At 43.9% G+C, this 24,577-nt stretch overlaps 1 protein-coding gene across 2 annotated transcripts in view; it reads left to right on the top strand.

The window, feature by feature from the left end:
- The window catches only part of NRDE2 (NRDE-2, necessary for RNA interference, domain containing), a 47,606-nt gene that overhangs the window by 16,121 nt on the left and 6,908 nt on the right, over window positions 1–24,577 (top strand). For both annotated transcript variants that reach the window (XR_009699446.1, XM_061181162.1), the window contains exons 4-11: window positions 1,878–2,027; window positions 8,003–8,453; window positions 9,220–9,625; window positions 10,980–11,113; window positions 13,887–14,007; window positions 18,730–18,905; window positions 21,192–21,578; window positions 22,359–23,287. Coding sequence is in view for 1 of the 2 variants with exons in the window: in XM_061181162.1 (XP_061037145.1) it covers window positions 1,878–2,027; window positions 8,003–8,453; window positions 9,220–9,625; window positions 10,980–11,113; window positions 13,887–14,007; window positions 18,730–18,905; window positions 21,192–21,578; window positions 22,359–23,287 (2,754 nt within the window). In the remaining variant the exon portion in view is untranslated. The remainder of the gene's footprint in view (window positions 1–1,877; window positions 2,028–8,002; window positions 8,454–9,219; window positions 9,626–10,979; window positions 11,114–13,886; window positions 14,008–18,729; window positions 18,906–21,191; window positions 21,579–22,358; window positions 23,288–24,577) is intronic.

Raw genomic sequence — 24,577 nt, 5'->3', positions numbered from 1 at the left:
GAGTCCCCCCAGCGGTTGGCACTGGGCCTGATGTGGAGTAAACGCTCAAGTACGTTTTTGTTACATGAATGAATGGATGAATGTACCATTGATATTGTTGCTTTTTTAGTATGTCTTCAAAGCAAAATACATGAATTGCTGTGTGTTCTGAAGACTCATCTTTAACTATCTTTTTTATGGCTGAGGAAAATGAGTTTTAAAGGATTTCCTGGAACTGTACAGGAATGACCATAAGAACTTGAAAGATAGTTATTTTCGGCCTGTGCTTAACCACATCAGAGGTGATCTTTACAGCCTCTTGATAGTTTTATGATCCAAACAGCATTTTTAAGTCTGTTGATATTTTGTAGAATATCCCCATTAAGATCAGAGTGGATTGTTCTTGTCTTTGTCTTTTACTTTCTCACTACTCACTTCTGCAGTCTGTTCCTGGGATGGTGACCTGGAAGAATCGTTTGTTTCTGTACAGACAGGGAGTAAGATATTACTGAGTTGTGAGAGTGTTTCCGTGATGTCAGGAAAGCGGCCTGGAGGGAGGGGTGGGTTGCATACCATATGGGACTCTATTTCAGGGTGATCAAGGGACAGCTTCCCCAGAGGTCACAGCTTATAATTGACCTTTGTCTCCTAGGATGAGCTCTTCTTCACCTTCAGGGGGAGGCGCATCCTTCCTCGTACACAGCCTAGACCACAACCTGCTTCCTGACCGCAGTACCCAGTAGGGGAGGAATGAGGGCTTGTTGCTCCCCAAGGGTGGTCTGCAGCCTGGCCCTTCCCGCCCCCTCTCCACACTGGCTTTCCATTTCTTTCTGGAATGCATCAGTCTCTTTCTCTCCCTTTGCTGCCCCTTTCAGTTTTTGTCATCAGAAAACCCTCCACAGTTGTTCTGGAGGGGAATGTGTTAAAAATCACCACGTATTTTAACCCGAGATGTATCATTCAACAAATATTTATTGAGTAGCTACTTTGTGTCCCTGAAATACCATTCCCTTGTGTTGTCAGCCAAGAGTGATTTAGAAGCTTTTAGAATCTTTATTTCTATCTGGGCAGAGCCAAAAAGCAAAGATGGAACAACACTTAATGGCTGTTTTGACTACTTTGGCACCTTCTTGTGTCAGCAGCATTATGAACTGATTTTCTTTAGAGGAAGAAAGATGTTAGGTGCCAGAAAAAAACCTCCCTCTTCTTTGACTCCTAGGGAACTGGTTCCATTTGTATCTGGAAGTCTGCCAAGTCACAAATTGCTTCAAAGGGATAAATAAGGGTCTTGTCTTATAGTGGACTCTCTGCCCTTTAGATAGAGGTCCAGACTTATAGGCAAAACACCCTATACAGAGCCCAGACTATAAAAACGAGACTTAGACCATGCCTAAGTAGCACGCAAGACTGAAGCATTCAGAGCTGTGGCTTTGTTGCTGTTGTTGTTAAGTTTTTAGTTGGAATAAATTATCTGAGCACTTTCAAGTAAGTTAGGCAAAGTTAGGGCAGGCTTATCTTTCTTTCTCTTTCTTTTTTTTTTTTTAGAAAAAACCTTGTTTATAAATATACTTGAAAATCAAGTTATAATCATTTAAATGAATTATTTTTTTTAAAAACACCTATATCCTTCACGTGTACTTCTGGGATAAGTTGACTTCATTTCTTGGTAAAGGGTCACTTAGTGTTGACAGTTTTTGTTCTGTATTTTAAAACTTTCTCCAGAGTAGGAGTGCTCTTTCCATTTTTATGGCATGTGCACATTTCATGTACTTAGGTGTGCTTGATGCTGTATGGAGTTTGAAATGTGTAACTTTCACATTTCTGAAACGTGAAATATGTAACTGGGAGATTTCTAAGTGCCTCTTCCCTTTTCTTGTTCACCTTCCTTTGTCCCACAGTCAAGAAAATAATGCCACTGCTGATATTGGACGTCACTTTGTTTGGCTTGAGGACATTCAGGCTCTGACGGGAGAAACCTTCAGAACAGATAAGAAGCCGGATCCTGCAAACTGGGAGTATAAGTCTCTTTACCGAGGAGATGTAGCAAGGTATCCATCGTGATAGCTCTCCCTGGTTTTCCCTGGTGGGAGGGAACTTCCTTCTCCTCTGTGCTCACTCAGCACTGTCTGTGTCTCTTTGCCTCCCCACCCCCCCATCGACTCTGTTGACTTTTATCCACTGTTAAGTTGTGTAGACATAAACAATAGAAGGTGAGTAATCTCACATTCTAAAATAAAATTTTAAACCTTGAGATCAGGACCCAGGTCAGATTAATCTTATTTAGCCATGGTGCTTGGCATAGTGTGTGGCATAGTAGATGTTCAATGAATATTTGTAGAATGAATGAACTGAAAAATACCTTGAAATAATTGTGACTATCCATAAACCATTTGGTCTAATCTATATGCCGTTCTTAAAAGTTACAAAAGCCTTTTATTTATCCACCCCCTGCAACGCACACATGCCATTTTAAAAAATGACATTAAATGGTAATGACTTTTTGAAACTGTTTCCAGCATACATACGTCACCAGATAATCGTAAAAATAGGTGATGGTATTTGCTTCAGTAATGAGTTTAAACTTTTCTCCTCTAATCTGTCAATCAAAAATATTTGAATCCTCAATAAACTCTTTAGACACTTAGTACTTTGTAAGAACAGTAATACACAGTCTCTATTCCCAAACAGCTTTTAGGTGATGAAAACTGAAGGTAGAGAATCATGGAATATACGGCCAAGAGGAGGCCTTGAAGATCATTATCATTCTTCATGGGCTAATTACTTTTTAAAGTAAATTTTAGTTCCCATTACTTTGCTGCACCTCCACATTTTAGTCATGTTGTCACTCATTGTGACACTGTAACTCACCACATAAGCAACTCCAACTAAAATTTCCTCTATGATGAGTTTATGTCAGTTATTTTTTGGTGCATATTTGTATCTCCATACTGTCTACTAAAACCTCATGGCAGGGAGTACATGACTATCATATTTAAAGTGTATTTGTGTATTTTTAGAATGATTTTAATGCTCCCTAAATTCCTGTGCGGTTTTTCATGCCGCAGATGTGGGGATACACAGCAAATGCTGGCTTGGCATGAAGTATGTAGCATGATCCTGTGCGTGTTCTCTCACTGATGCTAGCCTGTCTGACCCTCACAGCTGCTCCATGAGGAGGGGGCACTCTGATTTTACCAACGAGGAAAGGAATCTCAGAGATGAAGTACCTTCTCAAGGTCATACAACCATGAAGCAGGATAGTTGGGGTTTAAACCTGTATTTCTCTGACTTCAAATGTTCTTCCACTGTCCACAAAAAGAGGAGACAGGTTGGGTGGTAGGGCATTTTCTAGGTTGGGAAACAGAAGACTCTGGTTCTCATTCTGACTTTGCTGTTGACTAGTAATGTAATCCCAGGCAAGTCTCTTAACCTTTCTGAGCCTCCATTTCTTCAGTTGTAAATTGGGAATTGTAACGCCTGCTGTGCCTTACACTCAAATATCAAAAATATTTGCTATGAAATTAGAAATTGGTGTGCAAATAGAAAGAGTTATTATTTAGTAATAGATTGAAAAAAGGAAAAAATATGAACAGAGAGTGGCTCTTAAGCCTCTGCTAATGAATGGCCCAGAGCTCAGGAAGAGTAATTAAAGAAAGACAACTTTATTAATCTAAACTGCAAAGAGACTACTACAAAGGGCTTAGGGCATTGGTGTGATTTCCTAGTAAATTACTAAAACTTGAGTGAGGCAAGTCTTGCCCAGATTAATAGCTGTACAACTGTTAGTGTCCAGGTCTGAGAAGGTGTTGGTCCCATGGCACTCTGAGCTGCTCAGGGGACGGTGGGAATACTGTGTCAGGTACTGAATTTTCACACTTTTTAAGAGGGATACTGACAAACCAAGAGCATTGAGAGGAAGGTGAGCAGACACTTGGCTAAGGCCGTCGTGTGAGGATGAGGTGAGGGCCTTTGGGTATTTGGCCCCTGTCAGGGATATGGTCGTCGTTTTGTAGGCTTTGTTGGACTGTCTTCTGGAAGGTGGGTTGGCAGTGTTCTGTGTAACTTGGGAAGCAGAACCAGGACCAGTGAGTGGAAGTTTGGCTCAGCATAAAAGCGATCTCAGAGTGTGAACATCCCAGCAATGATGTGGTGTGTTTTGGAGCATTGTGGTAAGCAAGGGTCAGGTTCTAAAGTTAGTGTATAACAGGTCAGAATTACCTTAGGAAAATTCCGTAGGACTAATATACTATCTGTCAGTGAAGTTCAGCTAGTTTTTTCTCCAGTTTTGGAAGAGATTATTGTTTCTTTGGCTATATACCAGATGAAATAATTGGCTTAAGTTTAGGAGCCAAGTTGTATGAAATAATAATAATAATTTTAAACTTATCTAGTCCTTACTGTATGGCTAAAGACTTTACATATATAATTTAATTTTTTTTCTATTTATTTATTTTTGGTTGCATTGGGTCTCCGTTGCTGCGCGTGGGCTTTCTCTAGTTGCAGCGAGCGGGGGCTACTCTTCGTTGCGGTGCGCAGGCTTCTCATTGTGGTGGCTTCTCTTGTTGCAGAGCACGGGCTCTAGGCGTGCAGGCTTCAGCAGTTGCAGTGCGTGGGCTCAGTAGTTGTGGTTTGCGTGCTCTAGAGCACAGGCTCAGTAGTTGTGGCACACAGGCTTAGTTGCTCCGCAGCATGTAGGATCTAATTCCCTGACCAGGAATTGAACCCATGTCCCCTGCATTGGCAGGCGGATTCTTAACCACTGCACCACCAGAGAAGTCCCAGGACTTTACATATGTAAACTTTTTTGATCATCCTAGCAATTATCTGACATAAGGTACTGTTATTATCCCTGTTTTACAGACAGGGAAACTGAGGCACAGTTTGTTTGTTTGTTTGTTTTTTAAAACTTGATCATGGTCACCCAGTTAGTAAATGATGGAGTTGGAATTTGGACCTAGGCAGTCAGACACTGAGAAGGCATGTGTGAATTGAATTCGGCAAAGGAAAGGCAAATTCATATTGCCCAGCCCAGCTTACTCTGGGGCTCAGACCCACTGAGTGGATTCAGGACAGAACTGGGTGTTTGATTTAAACATATTCTCTTCCCAAACCCTTTCCCTCTTTCTTTTCTTTTCATTTCTTTCACTCTTTCTTTCTTTCTCTCTCTCTCTTTTTTTTGGGGAGGTGACTTAGTGCCTATATCTGAATTTATTTAAATTAGATACATGTGATATCATTCACTGAACCTCCAAACAAAGTGGGGGTCCCTACCTCTGGAATTATTCAAGTGAAGACTAGCTGATTATTTGGTAAGGATTTTATAGTAAAAGTGCCTTTATTTGGGGAACTATTGCATTAATCCTAGGTCCTGTCCAATTATTAAGGTTCTGTGATAAGTGATAAATTATATAGAACCTAAATATCCAACAGTAGGGAAATGGTTAAATAAATTATGACACACTCTTCCAATGAACCAGTTTGAAGCCAATAAAAATTGTATTTTCTAAAACTAATGGTATGGGGAAATGCTTAAAAGTAGGGAGGAAAGCCTGAAGCTATATATCAGCTATTTTAAAAAAGGATGTGTGTGTGTGTGTATATATATGAATATATGCATATGCACATTATCTGAAAGCTGATACTTAATAATGTAGGCCAGTAGCACTTTTTTCTCCTTTATCATTTTCATCAAATTTGTTACAAAAGGAAGCTATTAAAATCAGTTTTACAAAATGCAGTTTTAAAGTCAGAAAACATTTTTTAAGAGATTGAATATCTAAAATATTGTTCATTCTTAGTGAAAATAAAAGAAAATAGTAATTAAGGAAAACAAAACTAGTTTTTAACTTAAAATTTGTTTCTTAGGGGATGAAAGGCTTATATAGAGCTATTTTAGCCTATTTTATCTCATCAACCCTTTGCTAAAGTTGTTTGACTCATAAATGGAAAGGAGAGAGATTATCCAGAGGTAATCCAGGAGGAACTGGGAGAGAGGATAAAGAGAAAGGGTTTGAGAGAAAACTTGTGTGTGTGAGAGAAACTATTCCCCCAAAGTGGAATTCACCACGCTGGAGCAGTGAGGGAGGCACAGGCAAGCAGAGAGCTTCTCAGGTCTCTGTTGACAGTGAGGAAGGAAAGGAGGTGATGGAGCTGGACCAGGATGAGGTGGGAGAGAAGCTCTCTGGGCGTTGACAGAAGATGGCAGCACTTCTCTCTTGCTTTTTTCTCTCCACAGCATTTTATTGTGAAAAAATTAAAAAATACAGCCAAAGTGGAAAGAATTTTACAGTGAACACTCATATAACCATGCCCTACATTCTACCATTAACGTTTCTGTGCTTGCCTTGTCACATACGTGTCCATTCGGCTATCTACCCACCCATCTTAATTTTTGGATGCGTTTCAAAGTAAATTGCAGAAATCAGTACATTGCCCCCTAAATACTTCGATGTGCATATCATTAGCTAGAGTTCAAGATTTGCTTATTTTTTTCTTTTGATTTAAAATTTACTTACAGTGTAATAATCCACATCTTTATCTTCTGAGTTTTGACAAATGCATATACCTGTGTAACCCAGACATCTGTGAAAATAGAGGACATTACTATGACCCCAAGAAGTTTCCCCAGGCTCCTTTCCACTCAGTCCACACCCCACCTCCCTAGAGAAGATTACCATTCTAATTTTTTTCCACCATCAATTAGTATGGTCTATTCTAGAATTTCATATAAATGGAATCATACAGTATGTGCTCCATTGTGTCTGGCTCCTTTCACTCGGCATAATGTTTTTGAGTTTCATCCATGCTGTGGCATTTATCGGTAGTTTGTTCCTCTTTCCTGGTGGGAGTATTACATCAATGGCCATACCACCATTTGTTTATCCATTCTTCTATTGATGGACACCTGGACTTTTTCCAGTATTTGGCTGTTATGAATAAAGCTGCTGAGAACATTTGTGCACAGCTCTTTGTGTAGACATGTGGTTTCCTTTTTCTTGGGTAAATACCTAGGAATAGAATTGCTAGGTCATAGGGTAAGGTCTGTGTTTAGTTCTTTTAAGAAACTGCCAGACCTTTTCCCAAAGTGATTGTACCAGTTTACATTCCCACCAACAGCACATGAGAGTCCCGGTTACTCCACGGATCATTTGCCAGCATTTGGTATTGTCAGTCCTTTCAATTTTAGCTGTCTGGTGGGCCTGTGCTGTATCTCACTGTGGTTTTAATTGCTTTTCCTTGATGACTAATGATGTTGACCACTTTTTTATGTGCTTATTGGTCATTCATATCTTTTGTGACATTTCTGTTCAGATCTTTTGCCCATTTTTTAATTGGGTTGTTTGTATAACATACATACAGAAAAGTGTGCACAGTTTTCCTTAGCTTTTGTGCACATATTCAGTAGTCTTGTGTTTAACTCTGGGGACGCCTACATGATCCATAAAAGCATTTCAGAACCCAGCCTCTTTTCCTGTAGAGTAGAAAATAGCCAAATGTAATTTTATTTGACATACTTTGTTTCAGGATTAAAAAAAGAATCTTAGACCTCTCTGTTATCTTAAGTAGGGACACAGGGCAGTACTGAGAAAAAGGGACTGGTCTAGGAGACACAGATGACCTAGCGTCACCTGAGGTCTCAGCGTCCTCATGTAGGAATGGTGTAAAAGAGGAGATGATTTCCGCCTTGCCTGTCACACATGACTGTGATGTTCAAATGACATAATGTATGGGACAGTGCTGTACAAAGCTGCAGGAGAATATAAGTTACTAAGAACTGGAAGACAGGCATGATCTTAAATTCATGAGACGTAAACAAAGAGTCATGTTAGAGGAATAAGTCAAACAGGCAGAAAAAGTTAACAGCTAATCCTCGTACTTCTCTAAATAGAAGCAATTTGAAGGGAAGGTGAATTTGAATATATGCAGTTAACTTGCAGAACAAGAGTGTGTCTGCTGGGCCTTCAGTCATTTGGATCCAGGGCACATGTTCTCTCAGTAACTTGTTTTCTTTTTCAAATATAAGATACAAGAGGAAAGGAGACTCCTGCCTTGGCATTAACCCTAAGAAGCAGTGTGTATCTTGGGAGGGGACTTCCACAGAGAAGAAGCGGTCACACAAGCATGTCGAGCGCTACTTTACAAAGAAGAGTGTGGGATTAATGAACATTGACGGAGTTGCCATTAGCAGTAAAACTGAGCCTCCCTCATCGGAGTCGATCTCATTTATCCCAGTGAAGGGTGCAGAGGATGTGGTTTCCCCTGTTACAACCTGGTTGAACCCTCTGGGGATTTATGATGAAGCCACCACGCAGTGGTTACAAGGCCGGGGTCCTTCAGAGCAAGAATCCAAGCAGCCAGATTCACAGCCCAACAGAGAGAGCGTGCTTCTCAAGGCCAAGGTGGAGGAGTTTAACAGGAGGGTATGGGAGAATCCTCGGGATGTTCAGCTGTGGATGGCATTTGTTGCTTTTCAGGTAAGTATCGCTGTCCCAGTTCTCTTACCTTAGAATGACGGTCTTAATTTGGGGCACTGATTTACTCTGCAGTGATTTTTGAGCTCCTAGGAGGAACCCTGGTGCCGGGCCTCTAAAGATAACTAGAATTCAGCCCTTGCCTTGAGTTTACTCAAAACCCAGTGAGGAAGGATAAATGCAATCTGGGGTAATAAATGCTATAACATCTAATTTGGGGATGGAATGAGGGGGTGACTTGCCACTAGGGAGTAAGAAATGGCTTCCAAGGGATGGTGAAACTTGAACAGAATCGTGAAAGAACAGTAGATGCTAACCAGGCGGGGGAAGGCGTTCCTGAAATACAAACAGAACATGTGAAGTGCACAGAATTGCAAAGAGGGGCTGCCCGTGGAATGACGTAGTTAGAGCTATGTGCTCCCCTTCTGGAACACATGTATTTGTCTTCGTCCCACTTATCTTTTTGAACCACTTATATAATTATCATATTTGTCCTACATTTGGCTGTGTTATTGGTAAAACTGTCTCTTCAGAAAAGGTTTTCAAGACATTGCATGCTAGTTATTGATACATAAATCTAAGTTTAAAATGACAGAGTGGATAGGTAAATTAGGTGAACTAAACACAAGATCAAACATGTCTGAATAACAATTCATTTTGAGAGGTGAGAAACCCTTTGGGGCTTATAAGTCACTCTGCAAGCAGCCTTGAAATCCTGAGGGTCCCCCACTTCCATTTGCATTTGTAAATTGGTGTTTTTGTTGTTGAGGACGAGGTCATGAGAAGTCCGGGCCTGTATGCCATTGAGGAAGGAGAGCAGGAAAAGCGGAAGCGGTCCCTGAGGCTGGTTCTGGAGAAGAAGCTGGCCATTCTGGAACGGGCCGTGGAAAGCAACCCGAGCAGCGTGGATCTGAAACTCGCCAAGCTGCAGCTCTGCACCGAGTTCTGGGAGCCCTCCACTCTGGTCAAAGAGTGGCAGAAACTGATATTTTTACATCCCAACAATACAGCCCTTTGGCAGAAATACCTTTTATTTTGCCAGAGCCAGTTTAGCACCTTTTCCATATCAAAAATTCAGAGTCTTTATGGAAAATGCTTGAGTACTTTGTCTGCTGTTAAGGACGGCAGCATCTTGTCCCACCCTGAGCTGCCTGGCACCGAGGAGGACATGTTTGGTAAGGAGATGATGACCAGATGCTCTTACGCGGGAGGAGCTGTACTTCCTTTTGGCTACGTTGAAAATGAAGATTTATTTTTGGTTTATTTTAGGAATGTCTAAATCGATAAAACTGATTTTTAAAAAAGGTATTGTGACTCCTTTTGATAACAGGTTCTCCCCCTCCAACATCTTGGTGGTGGGGCATTAGAGCCAGTAGGGTTCAGAAAATATCACCAGACTAGAAGTTCCAACTTTTCTACTTATTAATCAGGTAAATGTAGTCAAGTCTCTTAACTGCTTTGGCTGTTGGTGACCTTATCTATTGAGATGCCTGCACTGCTCATCTGAGCCATTATAGGGTCTGAGGCACTACTGTTTGCGGGATGCCCTGACTGGCTGGAAACCACTGATAGATACAGGTTTTTGGTATTATTATACTGTTACCATTTTTGGCGGGTCCTGAAGGAGACTAGAATATAAATTTTGTCCAGTAATGAGACACGGGAGGCTGTATGTTATGCAGGAGCTGGAGAGTATCACTCTTGACTTGAATCCTGAGTTTGCCCTTCATGGGTTCTGGTGTGACCTTGGATAGGTTCCTTAACCTGTTTGAGCTCTAGTTTCTCCCTCAGCAGCAATAGTACAATACCTGCTTTACCTGATTGTTGCGCATGTCAGCTGAGATAATATATGGTGAGTCTAGCTCAGTGTCTGGCATGTAGCAGGCGTTTATTTGATCAAATCCCTGCTATCGAATAGTGCTACTAATTTCTAAAGATAGAAATATATTGCTCTAGAAATAATAAGCATTTACTCCACTGACTTAAAGAGTCTCGTGTTTGATATCCTTTGTGATGAGCTCAAATAGCTTAATAGTATTTAGTAGATGGAATTGTACCACAGTTAAAATGAACTGAAATTTTCAAACATGGAACCCTGATTTGTTTACAGCGGACTGAGTACACAATGAAAATTGCTGGTGAATAATGCCATCTAGTGATCAGTTGAGTACAGATCTTTGCTTTCTGATAAAAAATCTACGACGCCATCCTTTTCCTAGAATTTTTCTCATATTAATGAGCTTTGAGTATTTGATAACCAATATTCAGACCATCCTCTTGCCTTATTTTATTGTTACTATTCGTACTCTGTGATAGCTTCACATAAAAATGAGAATGTACTTTGATTGCAGTACTATTTGAGTCCTTTAAAATCAGGACATGTATGTCTCACAGCTTTGAAAATATTAACAGTCACTAATTTCAGGGAAAAGATGTTCTGGGTGTTGAACTGCATGTTTGTAGGAGTTCTGTTCTCTCCCTTTTTGGGTGTTAACCAGGGTTCTTCCCCTTTGCTCTCCCTGCCTGCAGCCCTCTTTCTTCAGCAGTGCCACTTTCTGCGGCAGGCTGGTCACTCCGAGAAGGCCGTCTCTCTGTTCCAGGCAATGGTTGACTTCACCTTCTTCAAACCCGACAGTGTGAAAGACCTGCCTACCAAAGGACAGGTGCAAGTCCTGCTTGAGTCCCCCCACCCCGTGTCCATCTCTCTCCCTCCCCCTCTCCCTCTTTCGTGGGGGTGTGTGGATAATGGGAGGTGGTGGTCGTATTTTTAAAATATTTATATCCTCCTTTACATCAGTCCTGTTGAGGATTGTTCCTCAGAAATATTCTGGCAATCCAAGGAAAATTCCATAATGAAAGTAGTGAAACATGGAGAGAGGAAAGACAATCCCTCCACCTCCCCAAATATAAAGACTCACTTACGTTCCTTTTTTTCCCCTTACTTACTGCCCGTGTTTAAATGCTAGTTGCCCCCGCCCTCCAGGCAAGCAGTTGTCATGCCTTTTAAACTGTGGTCCTCTCTCCTGCCTCTGTGCATTCTAATCTGGGTCTCGTGTCTCTCCCCTGGTTAACCTTTCCACCACCTAAAATCTTTGCTGGAGTTGCACGTGAAATTACATGTTGGTGCTTTGTCAACACCGATCCTAACTGGGGGCGGGTAGGGCTAGGGGGGATAGTCATTTAGAAGATGAGTGAACATTGCCAATATTTGTGGTGTGAAGCAATAAAAAAAACTTACCATAGAACTATCCAAATAAGAAAACCTTCTTTTCCCTTTTTCCACTCAAGAAAACTCAGTTTTCTACTCAGCAAAGAGGGTCTGATGGGAGATGGATTGGACATCTGAATTTATGGTGAACTTTCAAAGGTCTTTCGTGACAGGCTACGGTCTCCATCTTGTGGAGCTTTCATGAACTGCCTGTAAAGACTTTTTATCATCCTTATTTTAACCTTTTTTTCCTAGACAAAATTGGGTTAAAGAATATTGGTTAGTATTGGTATAACTGATTATTAGTATAATAAGCTAGATAACAGTTATTTTAAGACACGTTTTGCTGTTTGAAGAACCTGCTGTGCCGCAGAAGTGGTTCTTAGCCTCTCTGCGGAGCCTGGGGTGTGTGCTGGGGGTCAGGATCAGAATGGCCCTCACCCCCACCCCTTTGCTGACACCCTCTGGGGTGGGAGCAGTTGCTGATGGGCTTGGGGGGCGCTGCCCAGGACAGAAGCATCACCCAGGACTGGCCCACGCACTTGAGGCTTTAAATACTCTTGAGGGCATGACCACACCTCAACTTAATACGTGTTCCCAGCACACGGTAGGGACCAGTGCTTGTTGGCACAGAGCTGAAGGTGGTGGGCACCCAGTGAATAAGAGGTCTGTAATTTCAAAGCATGTGTATGACAACTTTGAAGCTTTTATTTAATGACATTCCATACCTTTGTAACTGAGAGACATTGTTACCACAAACAGAGTAGTACAACAGAAAACAGGCAGAGTCTGGGGTTACCAGTCTGTGTTTCTGTGGAATAAATGAATTGGTTATAACCATTCATCACACTTAAAAAAAAACAAACCTTCTTTTCTTGACTGCGCTTCTGCCATCCCTTTTATAAGAGCGAATCCTGTAAAGAGGGAGTGTAGTCCCCCCGGTTCCCCTGGCCGAGGTGGCTGCCTGCGCTCGGAGCACAGGGCCTGGCCCTCCTGTGGCTCTCCTGGATGCAGGCGGGGGCTCAGGCTGGGTCATCCTGCCGCTCCTGCCCTTTGAAGCCTGCTCGTTCTTCTTCAAGGGGTTTCTTGCAAAAGCTTTCATTGAACAGGTTGCTGGCTCACTTTTTTTTTTTTTTTTAATATTTATTTATTTATTTGGTTGCACCGGGTCTCCTTAGTTGCGGCTTGCCAGCTCCTTTAGCTGCAGCTCACGGGCTTCTTAGTTGCGGCATGCAATCTCTTAGTTGCGGCATGTGAGATCTAGTTCCCTGACCAGGGATCGAACCCAGGCCCCTGCATTGGGAGTGCGGAGTCTTAACCACTGCACCACCAGGGAAGTCCCTACTGGCTCACTTTTAAAGTCCTGATTGCCAGGTGATGACATGTTCAGTTTCCTGTTCATGGAAGTGTTCACGTTTGTTCCATAGGGAATTGCTGCCGCCAAACTGCCCCCACACGCTGCAGGCCTGGTGGCCAGATGACTGAGGGAGGGGCCAGGCTTTACCCTGCAGGCCTGTTTGTTCACTGGGTGCCAGCCATGTTCAGCTGTCTCCCAGCAAACATTTATTGAGTCCCTCCTGTGTGTTGGGCACAGTGCCAGGTGCTGGGAATTTACTGTAATTGAGATGTGGTCCTGACCTCAAGAGCTCACAGTCTGTCCTGTTGAAACTTTGGTAATATAATATTGTAAATCAACTGTAATTCTATTAAAAAAAAAAGACTTTGAATCTCCTTCCCCTCAAAAGGTCTTGAAAGCAACATGACTTCAGGTATCAGTTAGGGGGCCCAGTGGCATTCAGGGAACTGGCAGTGCCACTGTCCCTGGTCAGACTGGCCTACCAGGGTCAGAACCGGCAAATCGTCCCCCTCCCACCCAGCTGCAGGTCCCTCTTGGTGGGTTTGGCCGGTCTTTCTGTAACCTAACCTCAGAGGTGTCATCCCATCACCTTGTGCCATATTCTGTTTGTTAGGAGAAGCCGCTGGGCCCAGCCCACACTCAAGGGTGTGAATACCTCAAGGCAGGGGAGGGTCACGGGGGCCTCTCTTGGTGGCTGCCTGTCACACTAATTATTTTTTCTTTTTTGTGTATCGTATATCTACTCCCGACTGATGACAGGCAAGATTTCAAGAATCATAAGCCCCTCTTATGCCAGTCAGCACTGATTTTGCCCAGTGACTTAGCAGTTTTGTACAAGGTAGGCTAACCTCTCTATTTTAAACCTGAACAGGTAGAATTCTTTGAGCCCTTTTGGGACAGTGGAGAGCCCAGGGCTGGAGAGAAGGGCGCCCGAGGCTGGAGAGCGTGGATGCACCAGCAGGAGCGGGGCGGCTGGGTGGTCGTCAGCCCAGGTAAGGTGCCTCTCATTTGAGATGCTCTGCCTTTTCCTTCTAGAATTTGTTTTCACGTCTTCATGGGTTATTTGTTTGTAGGTGTAAGCTATTTATCAGTAGCTTAAGAACACTGTACAAACATCAAAATGTCGAATACACATGAAGTAACTGACCTGGGAGAAAAGACTGTTTCTTCCCCTTAGAGATTTTAAAGCGGTTGACTGCCATCCCCTCCTTTAGTCCATACACTCTGAGGGTTGAATTTCTTTCCAGAGGAAGTAATTTTCATTTTTCCTTTTGTAGGTTGCTTCTGATTAGTAATTTTGTTACTAATCCCCTGCTCTCCCTCCTCCCATTTTTGTGTGTGTTTAAGACTGTCTTTTTGTTTTCTTGGCAATGTACAGACCAACAGATTATTTGAAAAATACTTGCCTTTTTAGGAATACTATAAAATAATTATTAACTAGCATTTATACAGTAGTCATTCTAAGTGACTCCATAGTATTTTCCAGATTTGTACTTTTCAAGACAGCATTGACCAACAGAAATATAATTCAAGTCACATAATGTAACTTCACATTTTCTGGTAGTCACGTTAAAAAAGTGAAAAGAGGGGCTTCCCTGGGCGCAGTGGTTGAGAATCTGCTTGCCAATGCAGGGGACACGGGTTTGAGCCCTGGTCTGGGAAGATCCCACATGCCGCGGAGCAACTAGGCCCGTGAGCCACAACTACTGAGCCTGCGCATCTGGAGCCTGTGCTCCGCAACAAGAGAGGCCGCGATAATGAGGGGCCCGCACACCGCGATGAAGAGTGGCCCCCACTTCCCGCAACTAGAGAAAGCCCTGGCACAGAAACGAAGACCCAACACAGCCAAAAATAAATAAATAAATAGAAAGCAGGAATAAAATTTCTAAAAAAAAAAAGTGAAAAGAAAGAGGTGAAATTAATTTTGATAATGTATTTTGTTTAACCTGGTATATCAGAACATTAACATTTCAACATGTAATCAATTTAAACAAATTAATGAGATATTTTGCCTTCTTTTTTTTCCATACAAAGACTTTGACATCTCGTGTATATTTTATACTTATAGCACATCTCAGTTCAGACCAGCCACTTTCAGGTGCTTGATAACCTCACACTGTGGCTACTGAATTGGACAGTGCAGCTCTCAGCTATTCAGGAATTGCTTCACTTTCTGGTTTTGTTGAAAGTGTGAGGGGGAGAGAGCCCAGACTCGGCCAGCCTCTTCTCACAGGTGTGACCTTTCTGGGCCTTGGTTTCTTCATCTGCGGCATGGAAGCTTTGGATTAGCTAAGGTCTGTGTGGCAGCACAAAGCTCCAGGCCAGGTGGCATCCCCTCCTCCACTAAGGCAGGTTGTGTGGGGGGACCGTCAGGTATTTGGGGTGACTCTGCTCTGGGCAGCGCTGTCTGGTGATGGTCATGCCTCACCTGGGCTGTCAAAGGCTCAGCTGTTTTGACTTCCCTTGAGTGTCCTTTCCTAAAAGAACTGGAAGTGTTCCTCAGGCTGACCTCAGTGGTTTCATATATGAAAACAATAACCTGCAGGGAAAAATGGAAGTAGGTGTTGCACTTTTAGCCACTGAGTCTGCAAGACCACATGAAGAATTACGAAAATAGGTCTTCGGGTAATAAATCTTCTTTCTCTGAGTGACCGACTCAGCATGGTTCTGTGTTTTTAGCTTGTTTTTGTTTGTTTCTATGTTTTGTGAATGAGCAAGACTCTTAGAGTGCATGGTATGTATGTTCTAAGTTTACCATATTCTGCAATTCTATGAGGATAGAGTTCTCATAGCAGTGTCCAGAGACCAAGTTAACATTACTTCTCTGATAAATGTCCAAATGTCTAATCGTCACTCATAATCAGATGTAAAGTTAATTTTCTCAGAAAGGTAACCTCAGTGTTGAAACCTTGATTTTTAGTATCAAGTTAGGGACATGTGTTGGTGCTAATATTCCTGCAAAGTTTCCATTATAGAGAATCTTCTACTGAATTCAATGAATTTCTTTCTAATGAATATAATGGGAGTATGCAAAACCCCAGCAGCGTCAGGAGAAAGGTTGAAAGATTCTTGTTTTCAGAAAACTAGTGGATAACTATTTTTGGTTTTGTTTTATTTTTAAGTTTTTGGTTCATCACGACAGGGTTGGCCTTTAGAGAGTGGCTGGTGTTTCTCATTGATGCTGAAGTACTTCTTCATACATTACAACTTATTTCTTCTTGCTTACCCTCACTTCCTCTTAGGCTGTGATTGTTACATATATACATCTGTCCACAGCCATGTAACTTTTTGAATTACTGATGTAATAAATTCTGGTATCTAAATCTGATGTGTAACTCACAGCGGTAATTTCTCTTACAGTAAGTTTCTCAGCGTGATTAAAGGATTACTTCAAAGGTAGACCTTTAGAAGAAGGTGATAAATAGTTAAATTTGTTTTCTTCTTTGAGGAATTCAGAAGAGCATTGGGTAGAATATTGGGTTTAAAATGCTGGTATGCGTATCATGCATTTCGATTTTTTGAGATTTTTGCTTGTTTGTTATTTATTTTGAAATACTTACAGACTGACAAGAAGTTGGGAAAAAGAATACACAGGGAGGTTTTGTGCACCCTTCACCCAGCTCCCCCAGTGGTAGTGCTGCAGACAGTAGCACAGCCAGGAAATCGATGCTGGTACAATCCACAGAGTTTATTCAGATTTCACTGGTTTGACAGGCACTTGCCTGTGTTTGTTTCGTACTTTACGGTTTTACCACATAAGCCGCTTCACGTAACCACAATCAAGATACAGAACCACTGCATCGCCACAAGGCCCCCTATGCTGTACCTTTCTTGCCACACCTCCCCGCTCCCCCCCACTCCTACCACTGATCTGTTCTCCATGTCTATTATTATATTACTGTGTTATTTCACCTATGTTTATATAAATGGGATCATATGGCATGTAACTCTTTTCAACATTTTTTATTGTAAAACACACACAAAATTTACCATCTTAACTATTTTTAAGTGTACAGTTCAGTGACATTAATTACATTCAGACACTTGTGCGACCATCATCACCTCTATCCATCTCCTCAACTTTTTCATCTTCTCCAGCTGCAACTCTATACCCATTAAGTATTAACTCTCCATTCCTCTCCTCTGTCCCTAGCCCCTGACAGCCACCACTCTACTTTCTGTCTCTATGAATTTGACTACTTTAAGAACGTCATATAAGTGGAATCATTCAATATTTGTTGTTTTGTGATTGCTTATTTCACTTAGTATAATGTCTTCAAGGTTCATACAGTATGAAGCATGTGTCAATATTTCTTTGCTTTTTAAGGCTGAATAATTTTCCGTTGTATGTATACACCACATTTTATTTCTCTCTCCATCTATGGATGGACACTTGGATTGCTTCACCTTTTAGTAGTTGTGAATAATACTGCTATGAACGTGGATACACAAATACCTGTTTGAGTCCCTGCTTTCAGTTCTTTGGGGTATATACCCAGAAGTGGAATTGCCAGATCATATGGTAGTTCTATGTTTAATTTTTTGAGGATCCATCATACTGTTTTCCACATCAGCTGCACCATTTTACATCCCCACCACCAATGCACGAGGGTTCCGGTTTCTTCACATCCTCACTAACAGTTGTTTTCTGTGTAACTTTTTAAGATTGGCTTTTTCTCACTTAGCAGAATTCCCTGAGATCCGTCCATACTGTTGCATGTGTCAGCAGTTTCTTCATATTTATTGCTTAGTGGTGCCCATGTCATAGATGTACCACAGTTTGTTTCTCTATTCACCCTCCGTAGGACATTTGGATTGTTGCCAGTTTTTGGCTATTATGAATAAAACTGCTGTGGGCATTAATGTATAGGTTTTTGTGTGAACATAGGTTTTCATTTTTCTGGAATCAGCACCAGGAATACAATTTCTGGGTCTTATGGTAAGTGCATTTTAGTTTTATAAGAAACCGCCAAACTGTTTTCTGGGTGGCTGCACCATTTTACATACTCTGTTTATTTTTAAATATTGAACTTTACAGAAGACTCAGACTTTTTTCCTTGCCTATTCTGCATGTTCAGAGTTAGGAAACAAAGTGAAATAAAGTATAGGATATCTTGACTTGCTTCATTTTTTTAAAAAAGTGAACATGTGTCATAATCTTAGGGCCACTGGCTAAAATTTCTGATGGCTTAAGAAAATCTAAAGCAATGCTCTCATTAAATGTCATTTAGCATTCTAGAAGTGTGTTGTACAGTACAGTAGCCACTAGTGACACGTGGCTATTTTAATTAAAATTAGTTAAAACGAAATAAAATTTAAAATTCAGTTATTCTACCAGCTACATTTCAAGTGCCCAGTAAGTCACTTGTAGCTGGTAGCTGTCATATTACTCAGCACAGAATTGGAACACTTTTGGCATCACGGAAAGTTCTGCTGGGCAGTGCTGTTCTAAATATGTGTCATTCCCATTTTAATTGCTGTGATAGCATTAACAGTCATCTGATTTCATCGGCTAACCTGCCGTTTTTTTCTGGGAACCTGAGTGATTATGGAAGAGTCTGTAAATGCCACTGAGTGTCCCAGAAGGCTGGGCCTGGGTCTTACCTTGGCCTTCCAGGTGCCCACCCCTGTAGCTGGCACAAGCAGGTAGATTTAAGTGTTGGTGGTGGCTTTATTTGCTGGTTAGGTGTGCTAGAAGTTTGATTTTTGCCTAGATGATGACGACGATGAACCGGAAGACGACGACCAGGAAATTAAAGATAAGACTCTGCCCAGGTGGCAGATCTGGCTTGCTGCTGAGCGGTCCCGAGACCACAGACAATGGCGGCCGTGGCGCCCTGAGAAGACCAAGAAGCAGGCGGAGGAAGACTGTGAGGACCCAGAGAGACAGGCGAGCGCCACACGCCCCTGCGCGGTCTTTGCTCTCCCCCCGTTCCCGCTGGGTTCTGGTTCCCCGGAAGGAGTCTGCTGGGCTCTCTGGGCACCTGCCTGGCCTGGGAGATTCCAGCCTGCTCCTGCTCCTGCCTGCGGAAGCCGGGGGGAGTTCACGGGCCGCTCGTGATGGGGGGGGCGTCGAGGCACTCGCCCTGACGGTTCTTGTCCCCGAGGAGGGGGCTCGGCTCTGGTGGTCGCCCCTCTGGAGATGGTCTTCCAGGTTATTCAGTTAATTTTTCACACGGAAGCCTGAGGGCTCAGGGTTTAAACGCGTGGAGTCACTGTCCTAGATTCTTTAACTGTGTCCACTTTCCCCACCCTACTCTTGGATCCTTAAAGATGGGTGGGTGGCTGTGACTCCGGAAGACAAGAGGGACCGGAGTGTAGAGGCCGTGTTGGGACGGTGGGTGTCCAGCTCGTCTCGCTGGGGAGGAAGTAGCACCTATTGGGCACCTGTGCTCGCCAGGCGCTCAGGTTACGTCCCTCACGGCTGTTGCGTGGCTTGGCGCCTGCTACTGTGTGCCCAGTGGCCAGCAGCTTTGGAAGTTTTACATTAAACGAAAGGAAGAGATTCTATTTTGATACCTGGAATTGAGCCACTTTGACAAGATACCAACTACAGTCGACCCTTAAACAACGTGGGGGTTAGGGGCACCGACTCCCCCGAGCAATTGAAAATCCGAGTATAACTTTGCAGTCAGCCCTCCGCATCCGTGGTTCCACAGCTGCGGATTCAACCAGCCACGGGTCACGGGGTCCTGTGGGACATGTTTAGTGAAAAAATCCGTGTGTAAGTGGACCCGCCCAGTTCAAACCCGTGCTGTTCAAGGGTCTACTGTGGGCTGCTTGGCACGCGACAGGTCACAAGTACAGTCTGAGAGGTTTTACAGCAGCAAGGTTCCTGAGCTTTGACCTGCTTGCTCCCTACAAATCACGTGCCGTGAGAGTGGAGACTTTTCCTGTTTCCGTCACTGCTGCGTCACCAGTGCCTGGACGAAGCTTGCCCAGTGGTGAGCGCTCAGTTAATAGTCCTGGATGCTGAGAGTATTTATTTGATGCCAGAGCTTCGGCTCCAGGCAGAGGGATCAGCACGAGTGAAGGAACCAGAGGGCCTGGGATGTTCGAGGAGCGGCGAACGGGGTGGCCAGACTGAGGAGACAGAATTGGGAGGAGGGAAGGAGGGGCCCTCTGGGCGGGAGGGAAGGGCCAGCTTCCAGGGGAATGGCAGCTCACGCCGCGACCCTGGTGAGGCGAGCCTGCACGCGAGGTCCCCGCCCCGCTGAGCTGAGGTTTTCAGGCGGAGTGGGTGGGCTCTGTCTTTGGTGTTTGATGGCTTTACAGAGTTCATGGTCACCCTTCAGAAGTTAGTTCTCAAGGCTCAGCATTTTGGCGGTTTCCCGGAAGCTCATTTCTGGAGCAAACTACTGCCGCGAGCAATTTCTTAGATTTTTTTCTCTAGTCACAGCCTGGAGGAGAAAAAGCTTTCTGATTAGTTGATGGTTTTGATGAGCTGAGTCCCAGGCAGTCCACTTTTATTGTGCTCGTGTTTTGATTTCCTCTTTGCTGAGGGCCACAGAGACCAGTCAGATAAGCAGGACCTGAGACACAGGGTAGCCCGCGTGGCCTTACATTTTAAAGTTATTACGTGAAGTCAGCTACAAACAGTTACAGTTAGTATTAGCCTCTTATAATTGCTTTCAGCATGGTCCGTTGCTCCTGCAGTTTCCTTTTTACTGTGCTGCTGTTTGTGTATTTTTGAGCATATTTTTCATTTCCTGAAGCAATTTTGTACAAAGAAACCACAAAGTAGTAAAGTTCTTCTATCTTAAAATAAAAATTTTTCACAATTGTAACTTATCAAAGTAACTACAAAAGCAGTTTTGTGTGTTCTCAGAAGTGAATGTAAAAAAAAAAAGAAGTGAATGTGATTTTAGATTTCCTGTGAATCCGTTAGGAGACTTTGAAAGTTTCCGCTTTGGTGTCCCCTCCTGTGGAGGATCCCCAGGAAGTGTGAGACGCTGCCGGCGCTGCAGGGCCCCGGCACTCACCCTCCCGCCCTCAGCTTGCCTTGGGACGCCTCTAGCTTTTTTGTGTCTTGCAGACAACCTAGCTCCTGTCTGTTTAAAATTTAATTTGAATAATGTTGACTCGTAAGTATATCCCTATAAAAAGAATTGTGGAAAAAATTGTGAAGGCTTTTTTGTTTGTTGCATTCGGTCACTTGATTTTGTCTTCGTTGCAGGTGTTGTTTGATGATATTGGACAGTCTCTGATCCGACTTTCCAGCCCGGATCTTCAGTTTCGGCTGATTGCAGCCTTTCTGCAGTTCTTGGGTGTGCCTTCCGGCTTCAGCCCTCCGGCCTCCTGCCTCTATCTGGCCATGGATGAGAACAGCATCTTTGACAATGGACTTTATGATGAAAAGCCCTTGACTTTTCTCAACCTTTCATTTTCCGGCGTCAGCTGTGTCGGACGCACAGACCAACTGAGTTGCCGGCACTGGACCAGGGGTCACAGTCGAGAGGGCGAGGAGTTCATCCGCAGCATCTTCCACCTCGTGATGCCTTTGTTTTCAGGCAAGGAGAGGTCTCAGCTCTGCTTCTCCTGGTTACAGTACGAGATTGCAAAGGTAACTCCGGCCTCCTCCTCCCCTGTGTGAGGACCTCATTTCCCGTCGCTGTTTGTCAGTGGGATGGCCAGGCTCTTGGTGTTCTTCAGGGCTCTGGGCCACAGCACCTCCTCCTTCGGGGACCCAAAGGCACCGGGTGTGTGGCTGCCCCTTCTGAGGGGCCACGGGGAAGAGGAGGAAGGTGGGAGCGAGTCCAGCGCGTCAGTGACGGGAGCTATTTGTTGTGTTGACTCTTTATTACCAGATGTCTGTGATGATGTGAGCAGTTAGTGTTAAGGACCAAGCTTAAGCTTAAGCCAGGTTAGAGGATTTAGGGGCTTATTAAAATAGATAAAATAAGCTACTTACTTATGCTGCTCTTCATTATCTGCTAGAAGTTCGTCTAGGGTTGACTCCTCTGCCCTCTGCTGGCCACCGGTTAGTATTGAATTATAATACCCAGAGTTCTGATGCTTTAACTGCAGATTGCACACACCAGGCTGTATTATTAAAATAGTGTCTGGTAAAATTTGGTGGTCATCTATCTTTGGAGAAGAACATTTGGAGTATATAAGCCTTCTTTGTAGGGATTTCAGATGGAAACCTAGATGTGTTCATTTTGGGGCTCCTGTGGCCCTGGTGGAATCCTGATTTGTTTCTCAGAGAGCCTAAGTGTTTAGGAGACACGTGATAAAGGAAGGCAGTGAAGACGCCTTGTGTGGCTTTCTGCAGTTGACAGTACAAAGGGATGTCTTTAATATCACAGAGCACTTGGAGTCATTCTTTTCTTTTTACCTTTAGGTCGTTTGGTGTCTGCACACTAAAAACAAGAAGAGATTAAAATCACAAGGAAAGAACTGCAAAAAACTAGCCAAGAATCTCCTTAAGGAGCCAGACAACCGCAACAATTTTTGCCTCTGGAAGCAGTATGCGCATCTGGAGTGGTTGCTTGGCAACACAGAGGATGCCAGAAAAGTTTTCGATACAGCACTCGGCATAGCAGGGAGCAGAGAACTGAAGGACCATGAGCTGTGTGAGCTCGGTCTCCTCTACGCCGAGCTGGAGGTGGAGCTGTTGCCGGACGTGAGGGGGGCCGCCCCAGCCCGAGCCATTCACGTATTGACCAGACTGACCGAGAATGGGGCCTACGGGCCCTACACTGGGCAAGTCTCGGCCGTTCACATTTTGAAAGCTCGGAAGGCTTATGAACACGCGCTGCAGGACTGTTTGGGGGAGAGCTGTGTCTCCGATCCAGCTCCCGCCGATTCCTTTAGCCGCCTGATTAGCCTGGTTAAATGCTTTATGCTCTTCCAGTATTTGACCATAGGGATCGACGCTGCTGTGCGGATATATGAGCAGGTATTTGCAAAACACCAGGTCTCTGTTTCCGCAGAGGGCCCTGGTCTGGAGGGCAGTGCCAGCCCCCAGAGCCTGAGCAGCGTCCTCGAGGCCGTCACCCTGACACACACGAGCCTGCTCAGGTTCCACATGAAAGTCGCCGTCTACCCACTGGCTCCTCTGCGAGAGGCTCTCTCGGAGGCTTTAAAGTTGTATCCGGGCAACCAGGTTCTTTGGAGGTCATATGTACAGATTCAGAATAAGTCCCACAGTGCCAGTAAGACCAGAAGATTCTTCGATGCGATCACCAGGTCTGCCAAACCCTTGGAGCCGTGGTTGTTTGCAATTGAAGCTGAGAAAATGAGGAAAAGACTAGTGGAAACCGTGCAGAGGTAACTACAGAGCATCTTGTCCCTGTGTCCAGAAACCTTTACGCAATGCTTGCCGTGTTCCCACCACCCACTCGGCCTCCAGAATACAGAAATGAATGCGGCCCGGGCCTGGAACGCCTGCTGGGGGGTTCCTCCGTGTTGTAGAAAAACACGGTGAAAAAGGAATAAGAGACTTGCAAGTAGCAACACCTTTCGTCAGAGGCTCCTGTGGCTGTCTCCCTAGGCCGTGCTTTTTGGGATCCCTGAGCATTGCTTATGGTGCATGAGTGGTGACTGCCAGGTCTTCAGGTGTCTGAGAAGGTGTAGTAAAAGCATGGGGGTAAGAGCACAGGCTCTGGTGTTGGAATCTGGAGTCAAATCCCAGCTCTTCCACTTAGCAGCTGTGTGATCTTGGACAAGTCAGTTCATGTCTCCAGTAGGTTCCCCCTTCTGTAAAATGGGAATAAAGAACCTACCTCAGAGGGTTGCTGGGAAGGGTGAGTACCGAGCACAGAGAGAGTGCAGACTAATTACTAGCCTCTGTTATTATTACTGATGATAACAGTGTCATGTTTTAAATGTTTTTTTTTTTTTGGATACAGTATTTTATATCTGAAGGTTAAACGACAGGCTTGGGAACATATTGGCTTAGGCATCATTGTTCCTTCCAGAAGCTTTGTTGTTGCTTCACTCTGACCTTAGAAATCGAGTGTTCAGAATTGCCTCTAAATAGTATTTCTTTCTCTTTTTTTTTTATAAATTATTTTTCACTTTTATTTCCTTCCTTCCTCCCTCCCTCCCTCCCTCCCTTCCTGCGTTGGGTCTTCGTTGCTGCACGCGGGCTTTCTCTAGTTTCATTGCGGTGTGCGGGCTTCTCACTGTGGTGGCTTCTCTTGTTGCGGAGCACAGGCTCTAGGTGCGCGGGCTTCAGTAGTTGTGGCTCGCGGGCTCAGTAGTTGTGGCTCGTGGGCTCTAGAGCGCAGGCTCAGTAGTTGTGGTGCAAGGGCTTAGTGGCTCCACAGCATGTGGGATCTTCCCAGACCAGGGATCGAACCTGTGTCCCCTGCATGGGCAGGCGGATTCTTAACCCCTGAGCCACCAGGGGGGTCCAGAATAGTATTTCAGTTTACTTGTTTTTTACTTCTTCCATCAGGATTTTATTCACTCTACTTTCAACTGAAAGGTCTTTCTTTCCCATATGGTAAAATTTGCACTCTGCTGATGAAAGGGTAGGTTTTCCTTAGAAAACAGAGAAGCAGGGAGTTTGTGTGCCTTCTAGGCAGACCCAGTGTGGCGGAGACACCACAGCAC

Source organism: Eubalaena glacialis, chromosome 2, assembly GCF_028564815.1.
Source record: "Eubalaena glacialis isolate mEubGla1 chromosome 2, mEubGla1.1.hap2.+ XY, whole genome shotgun sequence".
NCBI lineage: Eukaryota > Metazoa > Chordata > Mammalia > Artiodactyla > Balaenidae > Eubalaena > Eubalaena glacialis.
Note: the sequence above shows the minus strand (reverse complement) of the source record. Positions and strands in the feature narration are given on the sequence as shown.